Source organism: Danio rerio, chromosome 13 (genome assembly GCF_049306965.1).
Source record: "Danio rerio strain Tuebingen ecotype United States chromosome 13, GRCz12tu, whole genome shotgun sequence".
NCBI lineage: Eukaryota > Metazoa > Chordata > Actinopteri > Cypriniformes > Danionidae > Danio > Danio rerio.
Window position 1 is genome coordinate 9,833,599 of NC_133188.1, and position 22,802 is coordinate 9,856,400.

General features: G+C 37.9%; 1 protein-coding gene across 2 annotated transcripts; it reads left to right on the forward strand.

Annotated features, from left to right (window-relative positions):
* Positions 1–540: 540 nt before the first annotated feature.
* bbof1b (basal body orientation factor 1b) lies at positions 541–21,130 on the forward strand. 2 transcript variants are annotated; one of them, XM_073919158.1, is made up of 12 exons: positions 541–639; positions 835–1,087; positions 5,706–5,771; positions 8,219–8,362; positions 8,444–8,524; positions 8,605–8,675; positions 11,897–12,041; positions 14,705–15,045; positions 18,279–18,419; positions 18,572–18,667; positions 20,627–20,689; positions 20,965–21,130. In XM_073919158.1, the coding sequence occupies exons 1-12, from the start codon at positions 599–601 to the stop codon at positions 21,059–21,061; spliced, it is 1,539 nt and encodes a 512-aa protein (XP_073775259.1). In that variant the 5' UTR covers positions 541–598; the 3' UTR covers positions 21,062–21,130.
* The last annotated feature ends 1,672 nt before the right edge of the window (positions 21,131–22,802 follow it).

Consider the following 22,802-nt stretch of genomic DNA (forward strand, 5'->3'; position numbering starts at 1 on the left):
TGCAACCCATCACTGGGAAACATCCATACACACTCATTCACACTCATACACAATGGACATTTTAGCCTACCCAATTCACCTGTACTACATGTCTTTGGACTAGTGGGGGAAACCAGAGCACCTGGAGGAAACCCACGCGAACGCGAGGAGAACATGCAAACTCCACACAGAAACGCCAACTGACCCAGCCGAGGCTCGAATCAGCAACCTACTTGCTGTGAGGCAACAGCACTAAAGCGCCACAGCGTCGCCCCTTATTTGGATAATATGCATTAAAATATTTGTTAAAACCATTTGATTTCATTTTATTTATATTTATTATTATTTTATTTAACCATTTTCAGAGACGCCCAGTATTCTTGCACCCCCATAGCCTGCGGTCAGAGTAACAAAAGATACACTAAAATGATTAAAAGATAATGGATGAGTTTCTATGATGTCGTCTGTAATTTATTTTATTTTCAAAAATTGTGAGTTCATGGAAAGACATGAACTTAGTAGGATGTGACGTGTGAGGTGACGGTCTCCAAGGCAACAGTTATAAATAAACTCATCCTGACCTGCACGAACGAACGGAGCAAACTGAGCACAGGGAGAAATGCCTATTAAAAAAGGAAAGAAGGGAAAGAAAGGAAAAGGGTGAGTACAAAACAAATATTGTTCTTCCTGTTCATTCTATAGTTTTGTTGTAAAAAAACGCGAATTCACCTTTTATGAACACTGAAAAGTTATCTGCATAGTTTTACTTGATAATATTGTAAAATTAATCCCTGCAGCCTGAAACACCTCAAACACATTGTGCAGTCATTTGCCTTTCATCCTCTTTTAATTTAGCAAAGGAAAGAAGGATGGAAAGCAGGAGTCGAAGCGGGATAAGGAGTCTGATCTGGAAAAGGCGAAGGCGAACGCGGCTCTGTGGGAGGCGCGCTGTGACATGACGGAGAGCGCGCGCGTTGAGTACTGTGAAGCTGCACGACGACTGAACAAAACCAACAAACAACTCAACGACCAACAACACAACACTGAAAAGAGCAGCATCGAAATCATAGCTGTGCTGAGGGACAAAGACATGCTAAACGAAGAGAAGGTTTTTATTAAGCTTATTATTTTGTAAATCTGAAAAAAAGCTTAGTGTTACATGTCATATTCTAAAACAGCAACAAAAAAGCCTATGCACCATTTCTAAAAGAAGTTTATATCAAACTTCTGAGTATATAAACATTGAAATAATGGAAACTTTGTGTTTCAGAATGAGAGGTATGTCAAACCTCGAAAAGTGCTAGAAAATTTTTGTTCTCTATATATTCTGAGAATATTAAGCAGTTGCATTACTGTTTTCAGTGGGTAGTTTTTTTTTTCCCCAGAACATTGTCTTTAAAGAGGATTTTTCTAGAAACATTCTTAACCACATTCGATGGTAACAATTTAGGAACATTATATTCTAACATTCTTATAACATTATTAGTGGGTGGTTGTCTTTAGGTTCCTAGAATGTTCACTTTGATAGTAGGAAAACATTAACTAAATACGTTTCAAAGTAACATTGCTGCAACATTATACTCTAACATTATTATAACGTTTATTGTTTTATTTCACTTCCCAGAACATTCTCTTAAAAGATAAGGAAACATTCTCTAAAACATTGTTACCACATTTGGTAGTAACCTTGTCAGAACCTTATTCAGTTTAGTTTATAGAATGTTCTTTTGAAAGATAGGTAAACATTCTAATCCTGTTTAGTGGTAACATTGTTGAAACATTATGCTCTAACATTATTATAGCATTTCAAGGTATTGTTTTATTTTTCTTCCCAAAATCTTCTCTTAAAAGACAGGTAAATGTTCTTTAAAAAAAATGCTAATCCCGTTTAATGGTAACATTGTTGAAATATTATACTCTAACATTTTTAGCAGGTATTTTGTTCTACTTACCAGAAAGCCTTCTTTAGAGTCAGGACAATATTATATAAATACTATACACATTTGTTAATAACATTGTTTGTTTTATTTTTGTTTCCAAAATGTACAGTAAGAATATGAAAGACCGAAAATCATTCTGTATAACCATTTACAATATTTTATTTTACAGTAACAATGTAAAAAGAAAGTTTAAAGCACTGCATTTTCTTACATTCTAGTGCTCATTGTATAACATGTCCAACCAATAAAACAAAAAAGAAAAAACAAACTGTTCAAAAAACAAACCAGTTTTAGAAAAAGTGGTTTTCTTAAACTTTCTTAAAGCCAGTATCAACAAAGCCACTCCCCTCTGCTGTTGCACCTTGAGTTGGCCCTCCATTATCTACCTGCATAGAGAATATTTATTAAAATCTATGTAATATCTGATTTCTTGATTATTTAAGACACTAACAGCTAGTACAAATCATTATTAATTGATTTGTTTATCAGGGGGCTCTCATATTGGTAGGCCTTGTTTGTTAAAAGAAACTCTGATGCAGTTTATATGAAAGAAGAATTCTGACTTTATAACTCGCAATTCTATTTTAATACCTTGCAATTCTGACTTTACAACTCAGAATTCTGACTTAATAACTCACAATTCTGACTTAATAACTTGCAATTCTGACTTTATATATCGCAATTCAGACTTAAAACCGCGTAATTCGTCGCCGCCAATAGCCTAGTGGTTAGTGCGTCGACACATAGCACCGAGGTGCTCGCAGCGACCCGAGTTCGATTCCTGTCTCGAGGTCCTTTGCTGATCCTTCCCCTATCTCTGCTCCCCACACTTTCCTGTCTCTATATCTCCACTGTCCTATCAATAAAGGTGAAAACCCCTAAAAAATAATTATATAAAAAAAAAAAATGCGCAATTCTGACATTATAACTCGCAATTCTGACTTAACTTGCAATTCTGACTTTACAACTCAGAATTCAGACTTAATAACTCACAATTCTGACTTAATAACTTACAATTCTGACTTTATAACTCAGAATTCTGACTTTATAACTCAGAATTCTGACTTTATAACTCAGAATTCAGACTTAATAACTCACAATTCTGACTTAATAACTTACAATTCTGATTTTATAACTCAGAATTAAGACTTAATAACTCACAATTCTGACTTAATAACTTGCAATTCTGACTTTATAACTCACAATTCTGACTTTATAACTCAGAATTCAGACTTAATAACTCACAATTCTGACTTAATAACTCGCAATTCTGACTTAATAACTCGCAATTCTGACTTTATAAATCAGAATTCAGACTTAATAACTTGCAATTCTGACTTTATAACTTGCAAATCGGACTTAAAACCTTGCAATTCTGACTTAATAACTCGCAATTCTGACTTAATAACTCGCAATTCAGACTTTATATATCGCAATTCAGACTTAAAACCGCGCAATTCTGACTTAATAACTCGCAATTCAGACTTTTTATATCGCAATTCAGACTTAAAACCGCGCAATTCTGACTTTATAACTCGCAATTCTGACTTAACTTGCAATTCTGACTTCATAACTCGCAATTCTGACTTTTTTCTGATTTTTTTTTAAGTTCAGTGGCTGCTAACAGCTAGTACAAATCATTATTAATTGATTTGTTTATCAGGGGGCTCTCATATTGGTAGGCCTTGTTTGTTAAAAGAAACTCTGATGCAGTTTAAATGAAAGAAGAATTCTGACTTTATAACTCGCAATTCTAACTTAATACCTTGCAATTCTGACTTTACAACTCAGAATTCTGACTTAATAACTCACAATTCTGACTTAATAACTTGCAATTCTGACTTTATATATCGCAATTCAGACTTAAAACCGCGTAATTCGTCGCCGCCAATAGCCTAGTGGTTAGTGCGTCGACACATAGCACCGAGGTGCTCGCAGCGACCCGAGTTCGATTCCTGTCTCGAGGTCCTTTGCTGATCCTTCCCCTATCTCTGCTCCCCACACTTTCCTGTCTCTATATCTCCACTGTCCTATCAATAAAGGTGAAAACCCCTAAAAAATAATTATATAAAAAAAAAAATGCGCAATTCTGACATTATAACTCGCAATTCTGACTTAACTTGCAATTCTGACTTTACAACTCAGAATTCAGACTTAATAACTCACAATTCTGACTTAATAACTTACAATTCTGACTTTATAACTCAGAATTTTGACTTTATAACTCAGAATTCTGACTTTATAACTCAGAATTCAGACTTAATAACTCACAATTCTGACTTAATAACTTACAATTCTGATTTTATAACTCAGAATTAAGACTTAATAACTCACAATTCTGACTTAATAACTTGCAATTCTGACTTTATAACTCACAATTCTGACTTTATAACTCAGAATTCAGACTTAATAACTCACAATTCTGACTTAATAACTCGCAATTCTGACTTAATAACTCGCAATTCTGACTTTATAAATCAGAATTCAGACTTAATAACTTGCAATTCTGACTTTATAACTTGCAATTCTGACTTAATAACTCGCAATTCAGACTTTATATATCGCAATTCAGACTTAAAACCGCGCAATTCTGACTTAATAACTCGCAATTCAGACTTTTTATATCGCAATTCAGACTTAAAACCGCGCAATTCTGACTTTATAACTCGCAATTCTGACTTAACTTGCAATTCTGACTTCATAACTCGCAATTCTGACTTTTTTCTGATTTTTTTTTAAGTTCAGTGGCTGCTAACAGCTAGTACAAATCATTATTAATTGATTTGTTTATCAGGGGGCTCTCATATTGGTAGGCCTTGTTTGTTAAAAGAAACTCTGATGCAGTTTATATGAAAGAAGAATTCTGACTTTATAACTCACAATTCAGACTTAATAACTTGCAATTCTGACTTTATAACTCAGAATTCAGACTCAATAACTCACAATTCTGACTTTATAACTCAGAATTCAGACTTAATAACTCACAATTCTGACTTTATAACTCAGAATTCAGACTTAATAACTCGCAATTCTGACTTAATAACTTGCAATTCTGACTTTATAACTCAGAATTAAGACTTAATAACTCACAATTCTGACTTAATAACTTGCAATTCTGACTTTATAACTCACAATTCTGACTTTATAACTCAGAATTCAGACTTAATAACTCACAATTCTGACTTAATAACTCGCAATTCTGACTTAATAACTCGCAATTCTGACTTTATAAATCAGAATTCAGACTTAATAACTTGCAATTCTGACTTTATAACTTGCAAATCGGACTTAAAACCTTGCAATTCTGACTTAATAACTCGCAATTCTGACTTAATAACTTGCAATTCAGACTTTATATATCGCAATTCAGACTTAAAACCGCGCAATTCGTCGGCGCCAATAGCCTAGTAACCAGCCAATAACCCAGAATTCTGACTTAATAACTCGCAATTCTGACTTTTTTCTGATTTTTCACAGTTCAGTGGCTGGAGTGGGCTTTCATAGGGAGGAGCTATTGGACACTAAGAGAAAATGATTATTATTTATTATTATTATTATTATTAATATTATTATCAATGTTATTAATATTATTATTATTATTATTTTGAATTGTGCCAGCAAAATTCTCCCACAAAAGCTATCATGCCAGTTAGTAAAACAGAATCAGAGACACTAAATTCATACAGTACATGCTTGAGAGTATAGTGCATAGCATGACAGATTGAAAGTCTTATGGGTTTGAAACAACATTAGTAGGACTTTAACTCTTTCCTCTTGTCTTCTCAGATTACTGCACTGGAACAACAAATACATCTTGAGAAAGCAAGGGCCTCTCAGGAAAAAGAGAATTTGGTAAAAATACAATTTGCTCTCATAATTAGGTATCATAGTATCCCATTTACAAATGTGTATAGCAATAAAGAGTGTATCACAATAATACACAAATAATGAAACTGAAGAAATTATGAACATTAAAATCATTTGTCTGTGTGTGTTTTGTTTTCAGCTTGGGATGATATTTTCAGTTTTATGGGCTTTTTAAAGTCGAGCTGAACTGAAAGTTGCTGCAGATATTATTTTTAGTATGATTACGCATTTTCAACTGAAGCAGAATATTGAGTTAGGGCCGGGGTTTTATTTTTGATCTTCTCCTCTCATCCTGCGCTTGCAGCAAACTAATTGTTTGAGAGGTGTGGCTATGTATGTTTTGCCCAGCCATCAAACTGACATCATCAGAGAACTAGAAAAGTGAAGTTCATAGGCAAACTTTATGGTGGCCCGAGAAAGCCTAGCCTGAAAGTTTTTAGTAAATTTAAAGTTTAAATAATTGCAGTATTTTAAGAAGTTTGAAACAGTTGGCACAGATACACATATGTTGCATGTTTCTAGTATGGATTGGCATGTTTCTTGCGAGATGGTTGATAGGGGGTTCTAAGTGGTTGCTAAGGCGTTGCTAGGCGGTTGCTAGGTTGTTCTGAGTAATTGCTAAATTATTGCTAGGTGGTTGCTAGGGTGTTGCTACTCAGTTGCTTGGTTGTTCTTAGTGGTTGTTAAGGCATTGCTAGGGTGACCCAGGTGGTTGCTAAGGTGTTGTTTGGTAGTTGCTCGAGTGTTCTATGTCATTGCTAAAGTGTTGCTAGGCAGTTGCTAGGGTGTTCTGAGTGGTTGCTAGGCAGTTGCTAAGGCATTGCCAGGCAGTTCTAATTGGTTGATAAGGCATTGGTGTTCTAGGTAGTTACTAAGATGTTGCTAGGCAGTTGATAAAGTGTTCTGAGTGCATTGCTAGGTGGTTGCTAGATGGTTTCTAAGATGTTTAAGTCATTGCAAAGACGTTGCTGGGTGGTTGCTATGGTATTGCTAGGTGGTTGCTAAGGTGTTCTTGGTCGTTGCTAGAGTGTTCTGAGTTGTTGGTAGGTGGTTGCTAAGGTGTTGTTATGATGTTGCTTGGCAGTTGCTAGGTGGTTGCTAGGGTGTCCTAAGTAGTTGCTAGGCAGTTGCTAACATAAATTAGCTTAGTTCTAAAACTTATGAAACTAGCATGTTGCTAGCAGGTTTCTAGTATAAATTAGCATGTTGCTAGTATGATTAGTATGTTTGTTAGTATGTTTTTAGTATAGGTTAGTATATTGTTAGTATATCACTAGAATAAATTAGTATGTCATTAGTTTGTGCAATCTAAAGTCAACGGCAGTTTTTTTTATAATGGAAGTCTATGGGACAGTTGCTAGGGTGCCGTAAGTGGTTGCTAGGGTGTGGCTAGTAAGTTGAAAGGTCATCAGTGATTGGCAGATCATTAGTCTGAGTTAAATAAGCCCAACCCAAGTCTGTATGACAGTCTGGCGCAAAGTTTTGAGGTCACAAAGTTTGGTCCAATGTTTAAGTCAATGGGACTTTTCCAAGTTTTCCAGGTCAGTTTTCGGAAAACTGAAAGTCGGATCAGAAAAGATAAAGAACTTAATTCAGTTTAGTTTGATGTTTGGAGTTAGTTTGCTGGTTGTAGTATGAACAGTCGAGGAGGAGATGCTTTCTTAAAGTAGTTGTAGAAGAAGACGAAAGAATTAAGTTGAATTAAGTTTATGTAGTTTTACAGTATGTTTGCTTTCTCAAGACAGATTAATGAGTGCCATTACAGAGCGGGAGCAAATCGTTCTATTTTAATGAATGATGACCAAAACAAACTGTGCTTTAAACTTCTGTGGATTAACATGGATTAATGGTGTATATGCCTGGGTTAAGTGCTTCTGGTGAACTGTATGCCATTGCTAAATCGGCACATTTCAGGTCTGTTTTCTTTAAAAATCGTCAATCTCCACTGGCTAAGTGATATCCGATATAAAGTGGGTCTCAGATTGTACAAGAAGCACTGCATTAAGTTACATTTTTCCACGCCATGTCTTTATAATAAGAGCATTTATTTTACCCCAGTATATTCAATGGAGCTTCTACGCTAGCCTGTCGATCCTGACGGGCACGTTCGAGTAAACGGCTTTTTGTCTTGTTTTACGCTCGAGCAACTAAATGAATGCCAAAGTCTATTTAACTGTTTATATTTTAATGACATTACAACATCAATACTGTAAAAGAAACCATATAAAATGGAAAAAAACTCACAATAACAGGTCACCAGAAGTTTATCAGTATGGGAACAGTAACTCAGCATATACCCTATTGTTCAATTTAAGACTAGCTATATGCGCCTGCAAAATAAACATGGCAGATGTTGATTTCAGCCATTTTTTTATACATATTTAGCTTTAATTTGACAATTATTTTTGTAACACTACTGATTAAACTTACAGGTCATAAAATACACGCTAAAGATCAACGAGCTGGAGGAGAAATTCGAGAAGAGATGCAGTGAGTTCAACGTGATTCAGGATGAGCTGAAGATCATCAATGACTTCCTTAAAAAGAAGCCTCAAATGGAGCAAGAACTCAGAAATGTACAGTTCATCCTGCTGATTTCTTGCACACATCATGCACAAATATCACAATAAAACACTGTGTTTATCCCCACTGTACAGCTGAAAGATGCTGTGGAGAATGCAGATCTAGAACACAAGAAAACACTTGCAAGAATGGAGCAAAAGTTCCTAAATAATAAGGTAAAGATGCTAAAAGTAAATTGCCTTTCAACAAAATCGTCCTCATTCGCTCAGTTTTTCCTTTTCTGTTTTTTCATAAGGTTCACCTGGAGAAAGAATCTGAGCAAAGGATCGCTGTGCTTGCAGAAAGAGCTCACAATGAAGCCATCATGTAAGCATCTTTTCAAGGCTGTTTTTCATTCCTTCATTCATTTTCTTTTCGGCTTAATCCCTTTATTAATCAGGGGTCACACAGCAGAATGAACCGCCAACTTATCCAGCATATGTTTTATGTAGCTGATGCCCTTCCAGCTGCAACCCATCACTGGGAAACACCCATACACTCTCATTAACACACATAAACTATGGACAATTTAGCCTACTCAATTTACCTGTTCTGCATGTCTTTGAACTTGTGAGGGAAACTGGAGCACCCGGGGGAAACCCACACAAACATAAGGGAGAACATGCAAACTCCACACGGAAATGCCAACTGACCCAGCCAAGGCTCGAACCAATGACCTTCTTGCTGTTAGGGCGATAGGTTCTTATACAATTCACTATAGGTGAATTGAATAAGCTAAATTGTCCATAGTGTATGTGTGTGAATGCAGGAGTGTATGGGTGTTTCCCAGTGTTGGGTTGCAGCTGGAAGGGCATCCGCTGTGTAAAACCAAAGATTATAGAATACAAAAGACATGTCATTCGTATCTTTTTTAATGGGAAAAACTGTCAATATGGTGAATAAAGCCCTGCCTATTAGTACAGGAGCCAATCATCGATCGCTATAGACTGACAATGCTCTGGGGGAGGGGCTTAGACATAATGTGAGTTTCTGCGGATTTTGTTTGATTTGGACATTTAGAAATGAAACTAAAGGGAGTTAATGTGAACAATGAGCCTGGTCCCCTCTCTTTGCAAGGGTGTCAAAGTATGGAGTCTGCTACGGCAAAAACGCAAGGGCAGCAGGCGGTTAAAACGCGAGGCAGGCAGGACGCATAAGCAGCGCGCAAAACCCTCGCGGCTGTTAGTAAACCATTCAAAAGAGGCGCCTCTTAATAAAGCGCGTTCAGTGTGATCAGCCTGACTCATTTTCAGTCATTTACAGTCAAGTGCATTTTAATATCCGAGAGTGTGTTCTAATTCTATTGGTTGTGCTAACTGTACTGCGTGCAACACTGCCCTCACATGGTGTTCACTTGTAATTGCATCGTTAATTTACTAATTCTGAATCAAACCGTTACCGTACGTTCACACCGAAAGCGGCGAGAGCGTCCAAGGTCGCTCTGGCCGCCCTGGCGACAACGCTCTCTGTCTTCAGCTCCTGCGGCGAGAGCGTCAAAACTTGCTACATTGATCTCATATTTAAAGGAGCCGTTGCAGCATATCAGTTACATTCCTGCATAAAACATGTTTCTAGCGTGAAAATGTTGCGCACTTCTTATCAAATTCATACAACAATGGAAGATCAAGTTGCGTGTGGCTTTGCTCTATTTATCCAATATGTGTCCATATGTCTGAAATATCCTGAAGCAGCAGTACTGTTTTGTACTGTCACATCGCGTGAGATTCCCGCTTTTTTAAGATAAATATATAACATTAATGAACATCAGTAACTCGCCAGTAACTTATTTAATGCATGTTCCTGTAGGAAAAAATTGTAAATAATTGGAAATCGGAACCAAAGTTCACAGGTCTGTGTTCTCTGAACTGCTATCAAGCGATGGACGTCTTCATTCTGATTGCTTGCCGCCGAACCGCGTCATAGCTCATTACCATAAAGTTGACTTTATTTCAACTCTCCTCGACGCTCACTCCGGCGAAGACGCGCCGCGCTGCTCCTCGCTGCTTATCGCCGCCGGCTCTCTTTGAAAATGAATGACTTCCGGCTACTTTGACGCTCTCGCCGCTTTCGGTGTGAACGTACGGTTACTCAGAAGCAGCGTTTTTAAAAAAAAACTTGCGAGCCGGACGAAAGTGTTTAGCGGGCCGCATATGGCCCTCGGGCCGTAGTTTGCCCACCTCTGCTGTAGAAGCTCTCGTCACATAAATGACGGGAAACACAGCACAAGTCTGGAAAAATATATTTTTTTGCAAAAATAAACCTCAACCACTGACTCTTTGGGTCATCTTTGGGTAGAGAAAATAACACTAACTTCCCCCTCACACTTTCAATAATATTCAGCTGAGCACAGCGTCTACACGACTCTGCTACAGTGCTTGTCTTTTTCTTTGCTACTGTGTTTGTGGGCGGGGCCGGGGGGTTCAATTTTCCTGGGTTTGCGCACGCAACAGTTGGGCGGGGCCTAAGTTTCTTATTGACATCACGCCAAAATGGTTAAAGACTCGTTATCAAGACGATTCATTTAAAGCACTGTGAGTTTACTCTTTAATAGATGAATCAATAGTCTTAAACACTGTGATTTAAACCATAGCTGGATAATTCACTTCACTTAGAGCTGTGTTGCACAATACATGGAAGGTCATTTTCAAAAACCTATAATAGGGGCTCTTTAATAAGCAATCATTCTGTGGTGGACAATCTGACCTGCATCTGTTTAGAGCAGGGGTGCTCAATCCTGTTCCTGGAGATCTACCTTCCTGCAGATTTCAGTTGCTACCCATATCAAACCCACCTGCCTGTAATTATCACGTGGTGTTCAGGTACTAATTAATTGGTTCAGGTGGGTTTGAAATGGGTAGCAACTGAAATCTGCAGGAAGGTAGATCTCCAGGAACAGGATTAAGCACCCCTGGTTTAGAGAAATGCCCTTTAGATGGTGATTTTACAGACACATCAGTCAAGCACACGATTATATACACAGCCACACACAAAAATAGTTTTGCTGCTTGTTCAAACTACTTATTTAAAAAAGAGCTGAACCAACAGAGTTCTTAAGGTTTTTTTGGGACAACTTAATAGTTTTATGTTCAATCCACTTAAATTTGATTGCTTAATCGATTTGTGTTGGGAACACATGAATAAACTCACATAATAAATAAGTTTGTCTGCCACAAAATTCAATTAGGCATTTAGCTACATACGTTGTCTTTAATATGAAGTAAATTTATCATCTCTTTATAATTTTTAGAATTAGAATCTTTAGAATTTCTGTTTTTTGGTTCGGTGTCTGTTTAAACTATTATTTTTATTACTAGTTGCACAAGAGTTGCACAAACATTAAACTGAAGCTACATGTATAAAAATCAAATATAAACTAAACTAAAAACTAATGAGCAAAAAATGAGCTACTTTAAAAATAATATTGAAATAAAAACTAATTTAAAAATGCAAAACTATTATTTCATTATGCCACTAATTGTTTAAACTGTTTGGGGGATTTATTTTACATGAGGTAAATGAGCTGTTATCCTCCATGTTGACTCCGTCAGACACCTGGATGACACTTCTCGCTCCATGTTTAAGGAGAACGTGCGTCTAAAGAAAGCATTGGGTTACCACATTAAAGAGGTGGAGGATCTGCGGAAGAGGAATACAGCACTGGCTGAAGAAAACGACATGCTTGCTCTGCAGAAGGTGACAACACAACACACTAGAATTAGCATCTTTTCCATTTAATGTTCAAAAAAATTATTATTATTTTTTAAGACATTATTACTTTGTCAACAAGGACATATTAAAGTGTTCAGGCGCACCTGCATGATTTCATTCAAAGGTACACACATATCCAGCACCACCCTGCCTCATCATCCCTTATTCCTATTTCAATCTTAAAAAAAAAAACACTGATGCTTGCTGTTAAAGGCTATAGGCTGGTTATTATTGCGAAATCGATAGGATCAAACTTATGTTTCCTTTTTAATATATGTATGTATACAGTTAAAGAATAGATTCTAAAGTCTTAATACTTGTCTATAAATCATTAAATGGCCTAGCACCTCAATACATTACAGATATGCTCACTGAATTATATCTAATAGATCACTCAGATCTTTAAGCAATCTTTAAGATCAAAGCAGTGTGAATCGGCCTTCAGTTACTACGCCCCTCGCTGCTGGAGTTAGCTTTCAGAAATGATCAGATGTGCTCCAACATTAGGTACATTCAGATCAAGACTGATAACACATCTGTTTAGCTGTGTCTTTACTGAATGAGCACTGTGCTACGTCCAACAGGTGCATTATTGTGTCTTTCTTTTCTTTTTCATTTGATTAGCACGAGAAAGTAATCAAATCGTTTGTTACAACGTTAAAATCCATATCTGCAAAGGTAAAACAAATGATGAGAGAATTTAAAAAGAGCGGATTTTGACTGCGGTTAGGCCAGCCGCCAGTCCAACAAGAATGGTCATTCTAGCCGGCAAGCTATTCCGGCGGTCACTCATACACTGCGTATTACAGTAGAGCGCCAAACAAACAATGTATGTGCATTGCAATGGATGACAACAAGCTGACAGGGAAGATGACGAGGTCTTTCGCTACATTAAAACTGCTGTCATGGAAAATAAATGTTCTTGGCTGGTAGTAGATGAACTAACAATCTTACCCAAGACTATGCATCTCGGCCTGTAGCAGCAGCAATGAAAGGGTGTTCAGTGCTGCTGGACGCACCATCCTGAGCGCAGGACTGCGCTAAAGCCATTTACAGTGGATTCAATAATGTTCCTCCACAAAAACACGTAGCCTAATCTTGGTGAGTAAAGGGTTTTTTAAATTATAAATAAATATTAATTAAACCATAAAATCATAATGTAGACAGAGTATACAGGGTAATGTTGGCATTATTATTTTAATATTCAGCTTCACAGTCACCTTAATGTCAGATTGTGAAGCGAAACAAATCCCGCTGAGCCTTTATCTTAATTTTATAATTGCCAAATACCCGTCATAATTTAGAATGTATTTTAAAATAAATTTGCTAAGAAAGACTTATGTTATTAATGTGTTGGCCAGTATGGGGCGTTGTTGTTGTCACGTGCGTACTGAAGAGCGGTGTTGTCGCGCGCGTTCTGTAAAGCTGGGGGGGTGGGGGGGATGCACGGCTATTCGATCGGTGATGTCGCGCGCGGGGGCACTTTTGATCATTTTTTAAAGGGCACTTTCTATCCAAGACTAAAAAGGGCATGTGCACTGCACAGGTTGAGCCCTATGTGTGCACGTGCCTGGCTCTGTTCTTGGGCCACTTCTCTTCTTCATCTACACGACATCTTTAGGACCAGTCATCCAGAAACATGTTTTTTTTGACCACTGCTATGCTGATGATACCGAGCTATACCTCTCTTTTTACCCTGATGATCCCTTGGTTCCAGCTCATGCTTGAAATGCTTGAAGTTTCTGCCAACCCGACTCTACACCATAATTTTTCAATCCAGATGGATAGGGCAATCATTTACTGCATCCAAAATGGTAAAAAGCCTTGGAGTAAGGATTGATGACCAACTAAACTTCTCTAACCACACTTCTAGAACTGCTCGATCTTGCAGATTCGCACTCTGTAACATCAGAAAGGTCCGACCCTTCCTATCTGAACATGCAGCTCAACTCCTTGTTCAAGCTCTTGTTCTCTCCAGACTGGACTATTGCAACTCTCTACTAGCCGGGCTTCCAGCTAACTCTATCAAACCTCTTCAGCTGCTTCAGAACGCAGCAGCACGAGTGCTCATCTGTTTGCACTGGCTGCCAGTTGCTGCACGCATCAAATTCAAAGCTATGATGTTTGCTTACAAAGCGACTTCTGGCTTTGCTCCTTCTTATCTGCTCTCACTTCTGCAGATTTATGTGCCCTCCAGAAACTTGCGTTCAGTGAATGAACGTCGCCTTGTGATTCCATCCCAAAGAAGGAAGAAATCACTTTCCTGAACTCTCGCATTCAATCTGCCCAGTTGGTGGAATGAACTCCCTAACTGCATCAGAACGGCAGAGTCACTTGCTGTCTTCAAGAAATGACTAAAAACTCAACTATTTAGTCTCCACTTTCCTTCCTAATCTGCAATTGCCTCTCTGGCTATACCACTTTACTTATGCTTATGCACATTACTTATGCTATGCTTCTTAGACTTTACACACCTGTAACTAGCCTACTGCACTTATTCTTATTCTGCACTCATTTGTAAGTCGTTTTGGATAAAAGCGTCTGCTAATTGACTAAATGTAAATGTAAACTTACTATGAGAACTCTTAAAAAAAAGAAGCTTGTATGTGAAGCAGCACACAATCTTCATTGTTTCATCCCCCCTGCAGGAATCCACCTTAGAGTCTGCCAATGACACCATCTCCAATCTCACAGCACAGCGAAGCAGAGTTTCTGAGCTGAGGATGAAGGTGTCCACACTGGAGCAGACCCTGGCCAACATGGTGTCTGCGTTTGAGAAGGAGAAGAGCGAAATCAAGCAGCGTGCAGTGGTCAGAGCTCAAGCTGGTGGTGTAGAGCTGGACAAACTGCAGAAAGTGCTGATTGTTCGGGACAGAGAGCTGAGCCGAGTGAAGAGAACAGCTCGCAGCGTCGTGGAGCAGCGATCCGATATGGAGATCCTCTTCCATGAGGCACTGAACCACGTGAAGCAGGAGATACTAATGCAGAGGTAAAACACTGTTAGAATGACCCACAATTCAAATAATAGGAGCACAATTTACTCTCATTCGTTTTGCTTTGTGTCAGATTATGTGGTATCAATATCAAATGTGCAAGAGCTCTGTTTATTTGATTGCAAATGCATTCTCAATTCTCTAATATGATTGCGAATGCCAATTTCGACATTATCAGGCCTCCTGAATATGTTTTATTCTTTTTCAAATATCCAAAAGCTGTTTAACACAGAAAAATCTTCAAAGTATTTTCTACTATATTTTTCCATCATTTCCTTTATTTTGGCTCTTTATTGGTTTATATTATTGGCCCTCTTAAGCAATATTTGTTTGGATCACTGGTCAGTCGGTTGTTTGAATAATGTGATCAGGACATGGAATACAAAAAGAAGATTTTATTTACTACATAAATAATTGCCAGCAAATTAGTTAGTACAGTAATGACTAGGGATGTAACGGTATCAGAATTTCACGGTACGGTAATACCTCGGTATGAATGTCACGGTACGGTATTTATTGAATCATTTACAGGAAAAAACAAAACTTATGAAAATACTCCAAAAAAGAGCCAAAAGTGTCAATGACATACAAATTAGCCATCTATCTGTAAGCTTTGAAACAGGAACTTCAATTTTATTAACAAAAAAAATATTAAACCATGTAAAAAAAAATTTAAGTTTTTAATTTAGTATTGTTGAAAACTCATCACATTCAACATTTAATCACTCACTCACTTAGATAGAGATGGGTTTAAAGGAAAATTATCATATAAATATAATCTGGTAAAAGCTGGTATCTCTGGGCATTTACAATGTCCCCTGCAACAGAAAAAAAACCTCTCATTTGGTACTGAGGTTTCTGGGACAAGAGAGATATGACTTATATGACTTATTTCTCGAGCGCCGAAAACGGAGCTTTTTGAAAACGCTGGAGAGGCCGTTTTCATTCTGAAACCTGCTGCTCCGTCTCAGTGTGGATGGGGAAAGACGGAGACATCTGAAAACGGAGGCGGGGCTGCAAACGTTCGCCTATCTGATTGGGGCTTTTCCTCAATATTAAGTAGCCCACACACAGTTTAGTCTCGCATCCTCTTCTTGTAAGTTAAGACTTCGCAAGTTTGATCAAGGCTGCAGTCTCCCCCTTTTCAGTTTGATATGGAAAACATACCGAGGACACGGGTAAATCTTCAAAGGGAACAGTGTACTTTATAACTTCATTCACATCACCTTGGCTACGTTGTTTCACTTTCTCAACAATAAAATGTAAACATGATTTAAGGAACTGCCTATTTCCTTTTTAATATTAGAAAACTTACAGACAGCAGAAATGTTGAGGCGTCGTGCTGTATAATATGAGCGTCATCGTCACTGTGTGGATATTTATAACAAAACGGAGCCTATAACAACTACCTCCTTTCAATTTCAGTGAAAATACGAAACGCACCCTCACTTTTGTTGAATATCAGTTTTAATAATCGACAATTATAAAAGTATCACATACAATAAGTTTATACATTGTAGGAAATAAAGGCAAGCGATCAGTCAATGTACCTGGATTAATCATTAACTTATCTTTGCGCTTAACCAAAACATGTTACCCGTGAACAAGTAACTTAATAGATTCCAATGACCAAAGTCAGGGAATTGGCCTCTGTCGTTAGATAAAGACAACAACATGAATGAAATATCACGTTTAGCAAATATAGTGAGATTAGATCCAGCGGAAGATGCTTGATGAGCAGTCCGACAAGCAGAGCTCTCATCTGGGTAGAAATGCTGGAGCGCTTGCCCGAGAGTGTCTGTGGTCACGTGATGTGCGTTTTCAGCGTTTTGGTGTGGACGGAGAGCTGTTCAGAAACGCTGGGTAAAACGCGAGTGTGGACGCGGATCATTTTCATTCTACAACGCCGTTTTAAAACTAAAACGCACTCTTGTAAAAGGGGCCTTAGAGTTTTACAGCTCTTTTTGATCCCCGCTTCTAGCAGCACACTCCATTTCCGCATTACTGGATCTGTAGCGACAACAGACCGCAAGGGATGATGGGGATTGTAGTTTTCGCTACCTCCCGTTCGCTTCATTCGCCTGAGCAAATTTTCTCAGAAGACCTATAGTTTTACCGAGTCATGCGACTTCGGTAATATCGAAAAAAATTAATATTGCGGTATGACGGTATTTACAATACCGTTACATCCCTAGTAATGACATTTTGTTTCTTTTAAAAAATTATTTTAAAAACATTTGTTTCTGTTAAACCTAAAATTCATGTCAAGTTGTGCTTTAGGCCCAATCCCAATTCGACCCCTTAGCCCTTCCCCTTACTCCTACTCCTTGTTTTGCGCGTTCACATGAAGGGGCAGCGGTGTCTCAATTATCTTTTGAAAATGTAGGGCTAAGGGAAAGGGGTAAATAGCCCTTCGAACTGAGATTTTTCAGGACCAGTCACGAAACCAAGGAGTAAAAAGATTTCCCAGAATACACCTGCAATAGCAGTATAGCTGCACCCTGAAGTAAGGAGATCCACAAATTAGTATTTTTAGTCATTATCACGAATTTTTAAAACAAACAAGAACATTTTTAAAATAATTTTAAAACAGCGTTCGTATTTTATCGTCATGCTTAAAAAAAAAACGCTAAAATAAAAAACGCTAAATTTCGATATCTATAATCCATAATAACAACTCCAGTCCCACAACATTCTGACACTCGATGACACTCGAATTGTTTCTATTATTTTTTTAGTTCAAAATAAACTAAAGTTTAAAACAAATCTCAATTCTCAACCTCAAGAAATTGCAGTAATACAGTATAAATGCATTCAAGCCGCCTCTTAGCTGCAAAAAATGTGTCAGTTCTCTTCAATTGTTTGTACTGACTTATGCACTGAATTAATTTGTTTATTAAATGTAAGAGTTTGACATAAAAAAATAAAATACTGGCTTGTTGGCTGATTGGGGTGATTGATTGCAGTCGTGATGTGTAGAACTGTATCACTATTTCTCGGGTACTCCAATTGTATTGTTTACTTGATGAAGACCATGTAGGTCGAAACATTGCGATATTAAATGACTTTTAAGAGCTAAAGTGGCAGTGTGCCGATTTTCTTTAAATATTATATCTTTAACATCACAGACACCAAACTCACTCTATAGATAGTATAAATACAAGCAACAGTTCCCGTTAAAATGTTTACTGCCAATAATTCAAGCCTTTTGTTGCATTATGTTCCGCAGACAGGAAGCAGAGGTGAATCATAGCAGGCGGATGGATGAGTTCTTATCAGGCAAAAGAGAGAAAGCTCACATTCACACCATGAGCAAAACTCCTCACAGCACCCGCAGCTTGTCCATTGCTTTAAATGAGGCTGAAAAAGGGTAAGAGCCTAATACATTTCTTTTATGGTTTCTGGGATTTAAAAAAAATTCTCATCTAATGAAATGATCACTCATCTTGTACTTAAGCATCTGCAAGATGTTTTTCCATTAGCAAAACTGTATGTAACCTCAACGTGTCCTTACATCAGCAGTCTGAAGAAAGCCGTCAGTGTTTCAGAGATGAGCTGGGAACAGAGAGAAAGAGTTCTCCGGCTGCTCTTTACCAAAATGAATGCCCTAAATTCTAAGTAAGTACTTCCTGGTGGATTCTGACCTGAAGTTTGGATGGCAATACAATTTTTAGTGCAGCTATACAAATATATGTAGTCTTTTGACCTTTTCTGTTTCTGGAAAATGAAACCAAGAGCCAGTTTCTGTGACTGACGATCGAGTTGTCGTGGTCCTAACCTTCGACCACCACCAGTTCCACAATGCACCGGCCCCTGACAACTGTGGTGTGCCTGTGGGAGTATGGTCCCATGTCACTCCTTTGGGCTAAGTCCAGCTGTGTTTCTTGAGGAAAAACCCGGCCACCAGATGCTCGCATACAAGCCCCAAACCCAGGCCTGGCTTCAGGGTGCGGCCCCGGCTGCACAATACCGGGCGATGTCACGGTCCTTGATGTCTTTGTACTCATAAGGGGTTTTGAAACACACTTAGTCTGACCTGTTACCCTAGACCTTTTTGCCTTAGAGGGCCCTAGCAGGGGCATTAGCCCCCAACAGCAAAGCTCTTAGGATCACTCAGGCACTCAAACCCATCCACCACGCAGTTCACATTGAGAGAACTCAGCTGAGGTGGCTCGGATGCTTCCTGGACACCTACCTAGAGAGGTGAGAATACCTACAGGCATCTCCCACCCTGAGGAGGCCTCGGGGAAGACGCTGGAGAGACCATGTCTCTTAGCTGGCCTGGGAACGCCCTGTGATCCCCCCGGAGAAGCTGGAGGAAGTGTCTGGGGAGTATGGGGTTCTCTCCTAAGACTGCTGCCCCCGCGACGCGGCCCTGGAAAAGCGGTAGAAAATGAATGAATGAATAATAAATGAATAAATGAAACCACAATAAACAACACAGACTCATTGGTAATGCAGGCCCAGGGCAACATTTTTGGGAAACTGCAACTATGTGCCTTGGCATACGCATGCCTGCATTTTCTGGGTAAAACAAATGCTGCGGGGCAGTATGACACAGCCAAATTTGGTTTCTTTTTACATTAAATGCCACAAAAACAACATGATCCAAGCATCTGTGATGTGTAATCGAATACACCTGCTTATCTCTGTATAGATAGCTTTTCCAGAGTGGTCAGTTTGCTTTGTAGCTTTCGTTGTACAATGTCGTACTTGGGACACAGATTGGACTGGGTTGAATCCAGTTAAGGATGGCTCTAGAAACCAAGTAAAAACAAAAAAGCAATGTGAAATTGGGGCAAAAGTATGCATCCACAGTTCTCTTTTCTTGTTTGCTTTTGAAAACATTATCATTAGGACAGGATTGTGTAGGTCAGTTGATTGCGAGGTGATATATTATGCATGACGAGCCGGCTTTGACAACGACATGTTCTTTGAGACAACATAAACTAATTATTCTTCCGTCTTCTTCTTAGATGATTTTAAAAAATGCATCTCCTCCTAGACCGTTCATACTACAACCACAAAACTGACTCCAAACCTCAAAAAGTTGCTCTATCTTTTCTAACTGATCCGACTTACGGTTTTTAAAAACTGACCCGGAAAATTCAGAAAAGTCCCATTGACTTAACATTGGACCATGCTAATTACTACAACTATTGATCCATATTAGAAACATACTAATATACTAGCAACATGCCAATTCATTCTAAATTCATGCTAAAAACATGCTAATTTATGCTAGAAACATGCTAATTTAAATTAGAACCATAATAATTTATGTTAGCAACTGCCTAGAAACCACTCACAACACCTTAGCAACCACCTAGCAACACCTTAGTAACCGCCTAGCAACATCTTTTAACTACATCAATTATTTTAACTTTAAAACTACTTCAGATTTTCAGACTAGGCTTTCTCAAGACACCATAAAGTTTGTCAACAAACTTTACTTTTCTAGTTCATTGTTGTTGTTTTCATGTAATATATACAATAATGACTGCTAACAAAATCAGCTAAAGTAGATGTACTGTGTGAAGTAACAAGTGTGTATTTTTGTTTTCTACGCTTCTGAAGGAAAGCAGTTCATGATTTGGCTCTGACAGATTCTGAGGGGAACCAGTGTATCAGCAATCCCGGGTGAGACATGACAGCAGATGTTTGCTTTGCTGACTTATAAAGCAAATGTGGATGTTTGCCAATCAATAAATCCTCATAATCATTGTCATTTTGTTGTATAATCAAACAATGACAAAATATGATTCGTGTAGCATCATTCATACAAAATACATCACTGCAAAACTTTACAATAAACCAAAAACTTAAAGAAAAAAAAATTGAAGTTTCTGAATTTGTTGGTTTGCATTTTCCCATATTGACTGATTAAGCAGCGATCTATCTGTGTTTTTTAACAGGAATGAAGAGGAGGATTCCCACTCGACCTTTTTAACCCAAGCTGAAGTTTCCAGTTTGAGCTCCAGCGAAAACTCCAGTGCTCTGCCAGATGTGTAGATCATCAGATACTATTGCAGATAAGAGAGATAAATAATATTAAAATACAAGCACGTTACATATCAACGATAAAATCCCAGAAAGTGTTTATTTGTGTCTGCACACACAAAAGAACCAAAGCGTGTTTTTGACATGTACTGTGTACATTTGTCAACATTGTTGCAAGCAGGGGCGGATTGGCCATTGGACAATTCTGGCAAATGCCAGAAGGGCCGGACCATTTTTTTAAAAATGTGGGCCGGTCAGTAAAAAAATAAAACAAATAAATAATAATAATAATAATAAAATAATAATAATAAATAAATATTAAGCATTTTCCACCAATTAGTGATGGCCAGGTGGTTTTGAGAGAGGAACGACCCAATCAAAGGTTACACCAACATAATCAAAATCTGGCAAGAATATCAAACAAACAGTAAGTGCAACACAAGCAATTTTGTCAGAGATGGATCATTAAAGGCGGTGAAAAGTGGACAAAACCAAGCAGTTTAGAAAATACAAATTTAAATTACATTTTTTATCAAGCAATTGTGTTTTTTTTTTTAGGATGTGCAATGAAATAACAGTATTTAGTTAAATTAAAACCAAAAACAGTGTCTTGGCATAAAAAGGCCCAAAACCATATTATTGTAAATAGATTTAACCCTCTACCACACGCATTATGATAGATTTATAAAAAAATGTTTGACTGCTTTCCTTTTGGGCTAAGCAGTGGCGCAGTAGGTAGTACTGTTGCCTCACAGCAAGAAGGTCGCTGGGTCGATCCTCGGCTCAGTTGGCGTTTCTGTGTGGAGTTTGCATGTTCTCCCTGCCTTTGTGTGGGTTTCCTCTGGGTGCTCTGGTTTCCCCCACAGTCCAAAGACATGCGACACAAGTGAATTGGGTAGGCTAAATTGTCCGTAGTGTATGAGTGTGTGTGTGTGTGAATGAGTGTTCGTGGATGTTTCCCAGAGATGGGTTGCGGCTGGAAGGCATACGCATCCGTTGCGTAAAACGTGCTGGATAAGTTGGCGGTTCATTCCGCTGTGGAGACCCCGGATTGGTAAAGGGACTAAGCCGACAAGAAAATAAATGAAAGAATATTTCCCTTTTCTAAAATGACGTGCTGTAAAAAATTTGGAAAATGTTCTTTTTTTAAGGTACTTTATGATATGTTGCCATATGGCAACAACATCCAATAGTGGATCTAACTTAGAAATTTAAAACTCAGAACTTTCTTTATAATTAATAATTTTGTTGTTTGAAATTATTTAATTGGTGTTGCAGTATTATAAGCTTTAACACAGAACTTATAAACAACACCTTTTATATACTTTCCAACAACTGATATTTCTACAGTTTTCATTAATTCCATTCTTTTTTGCTGAATATTATTAAAAAGAATCATAATATTGTATTATCATGTATACGACATACAGAAAATAAATATTTTCCAAATTTTGTAACAAATAAATAACAAGTCTAGTTTATCCAGATGGATCAGACTATTGTAGCTACTAGCTAACAATATTTATATATTATACATACTTTACATTGCCTGTCTTATCTGCCTCAGAGCTAACTTACCTGAACTGTCTCTATCAAATGTCCAGTCTGTATCATTCTCCTGGTCACTAAAACCCATCTCATCCTCACTTTCATCTGCAGGAAGAGCCAGTTCTGTCCTTTTCTTGTTTCACCTACCGTAAAACATGGGGGTGTTCGCCAATACACTATTCCCTGTATTTATATCTATTAAAAA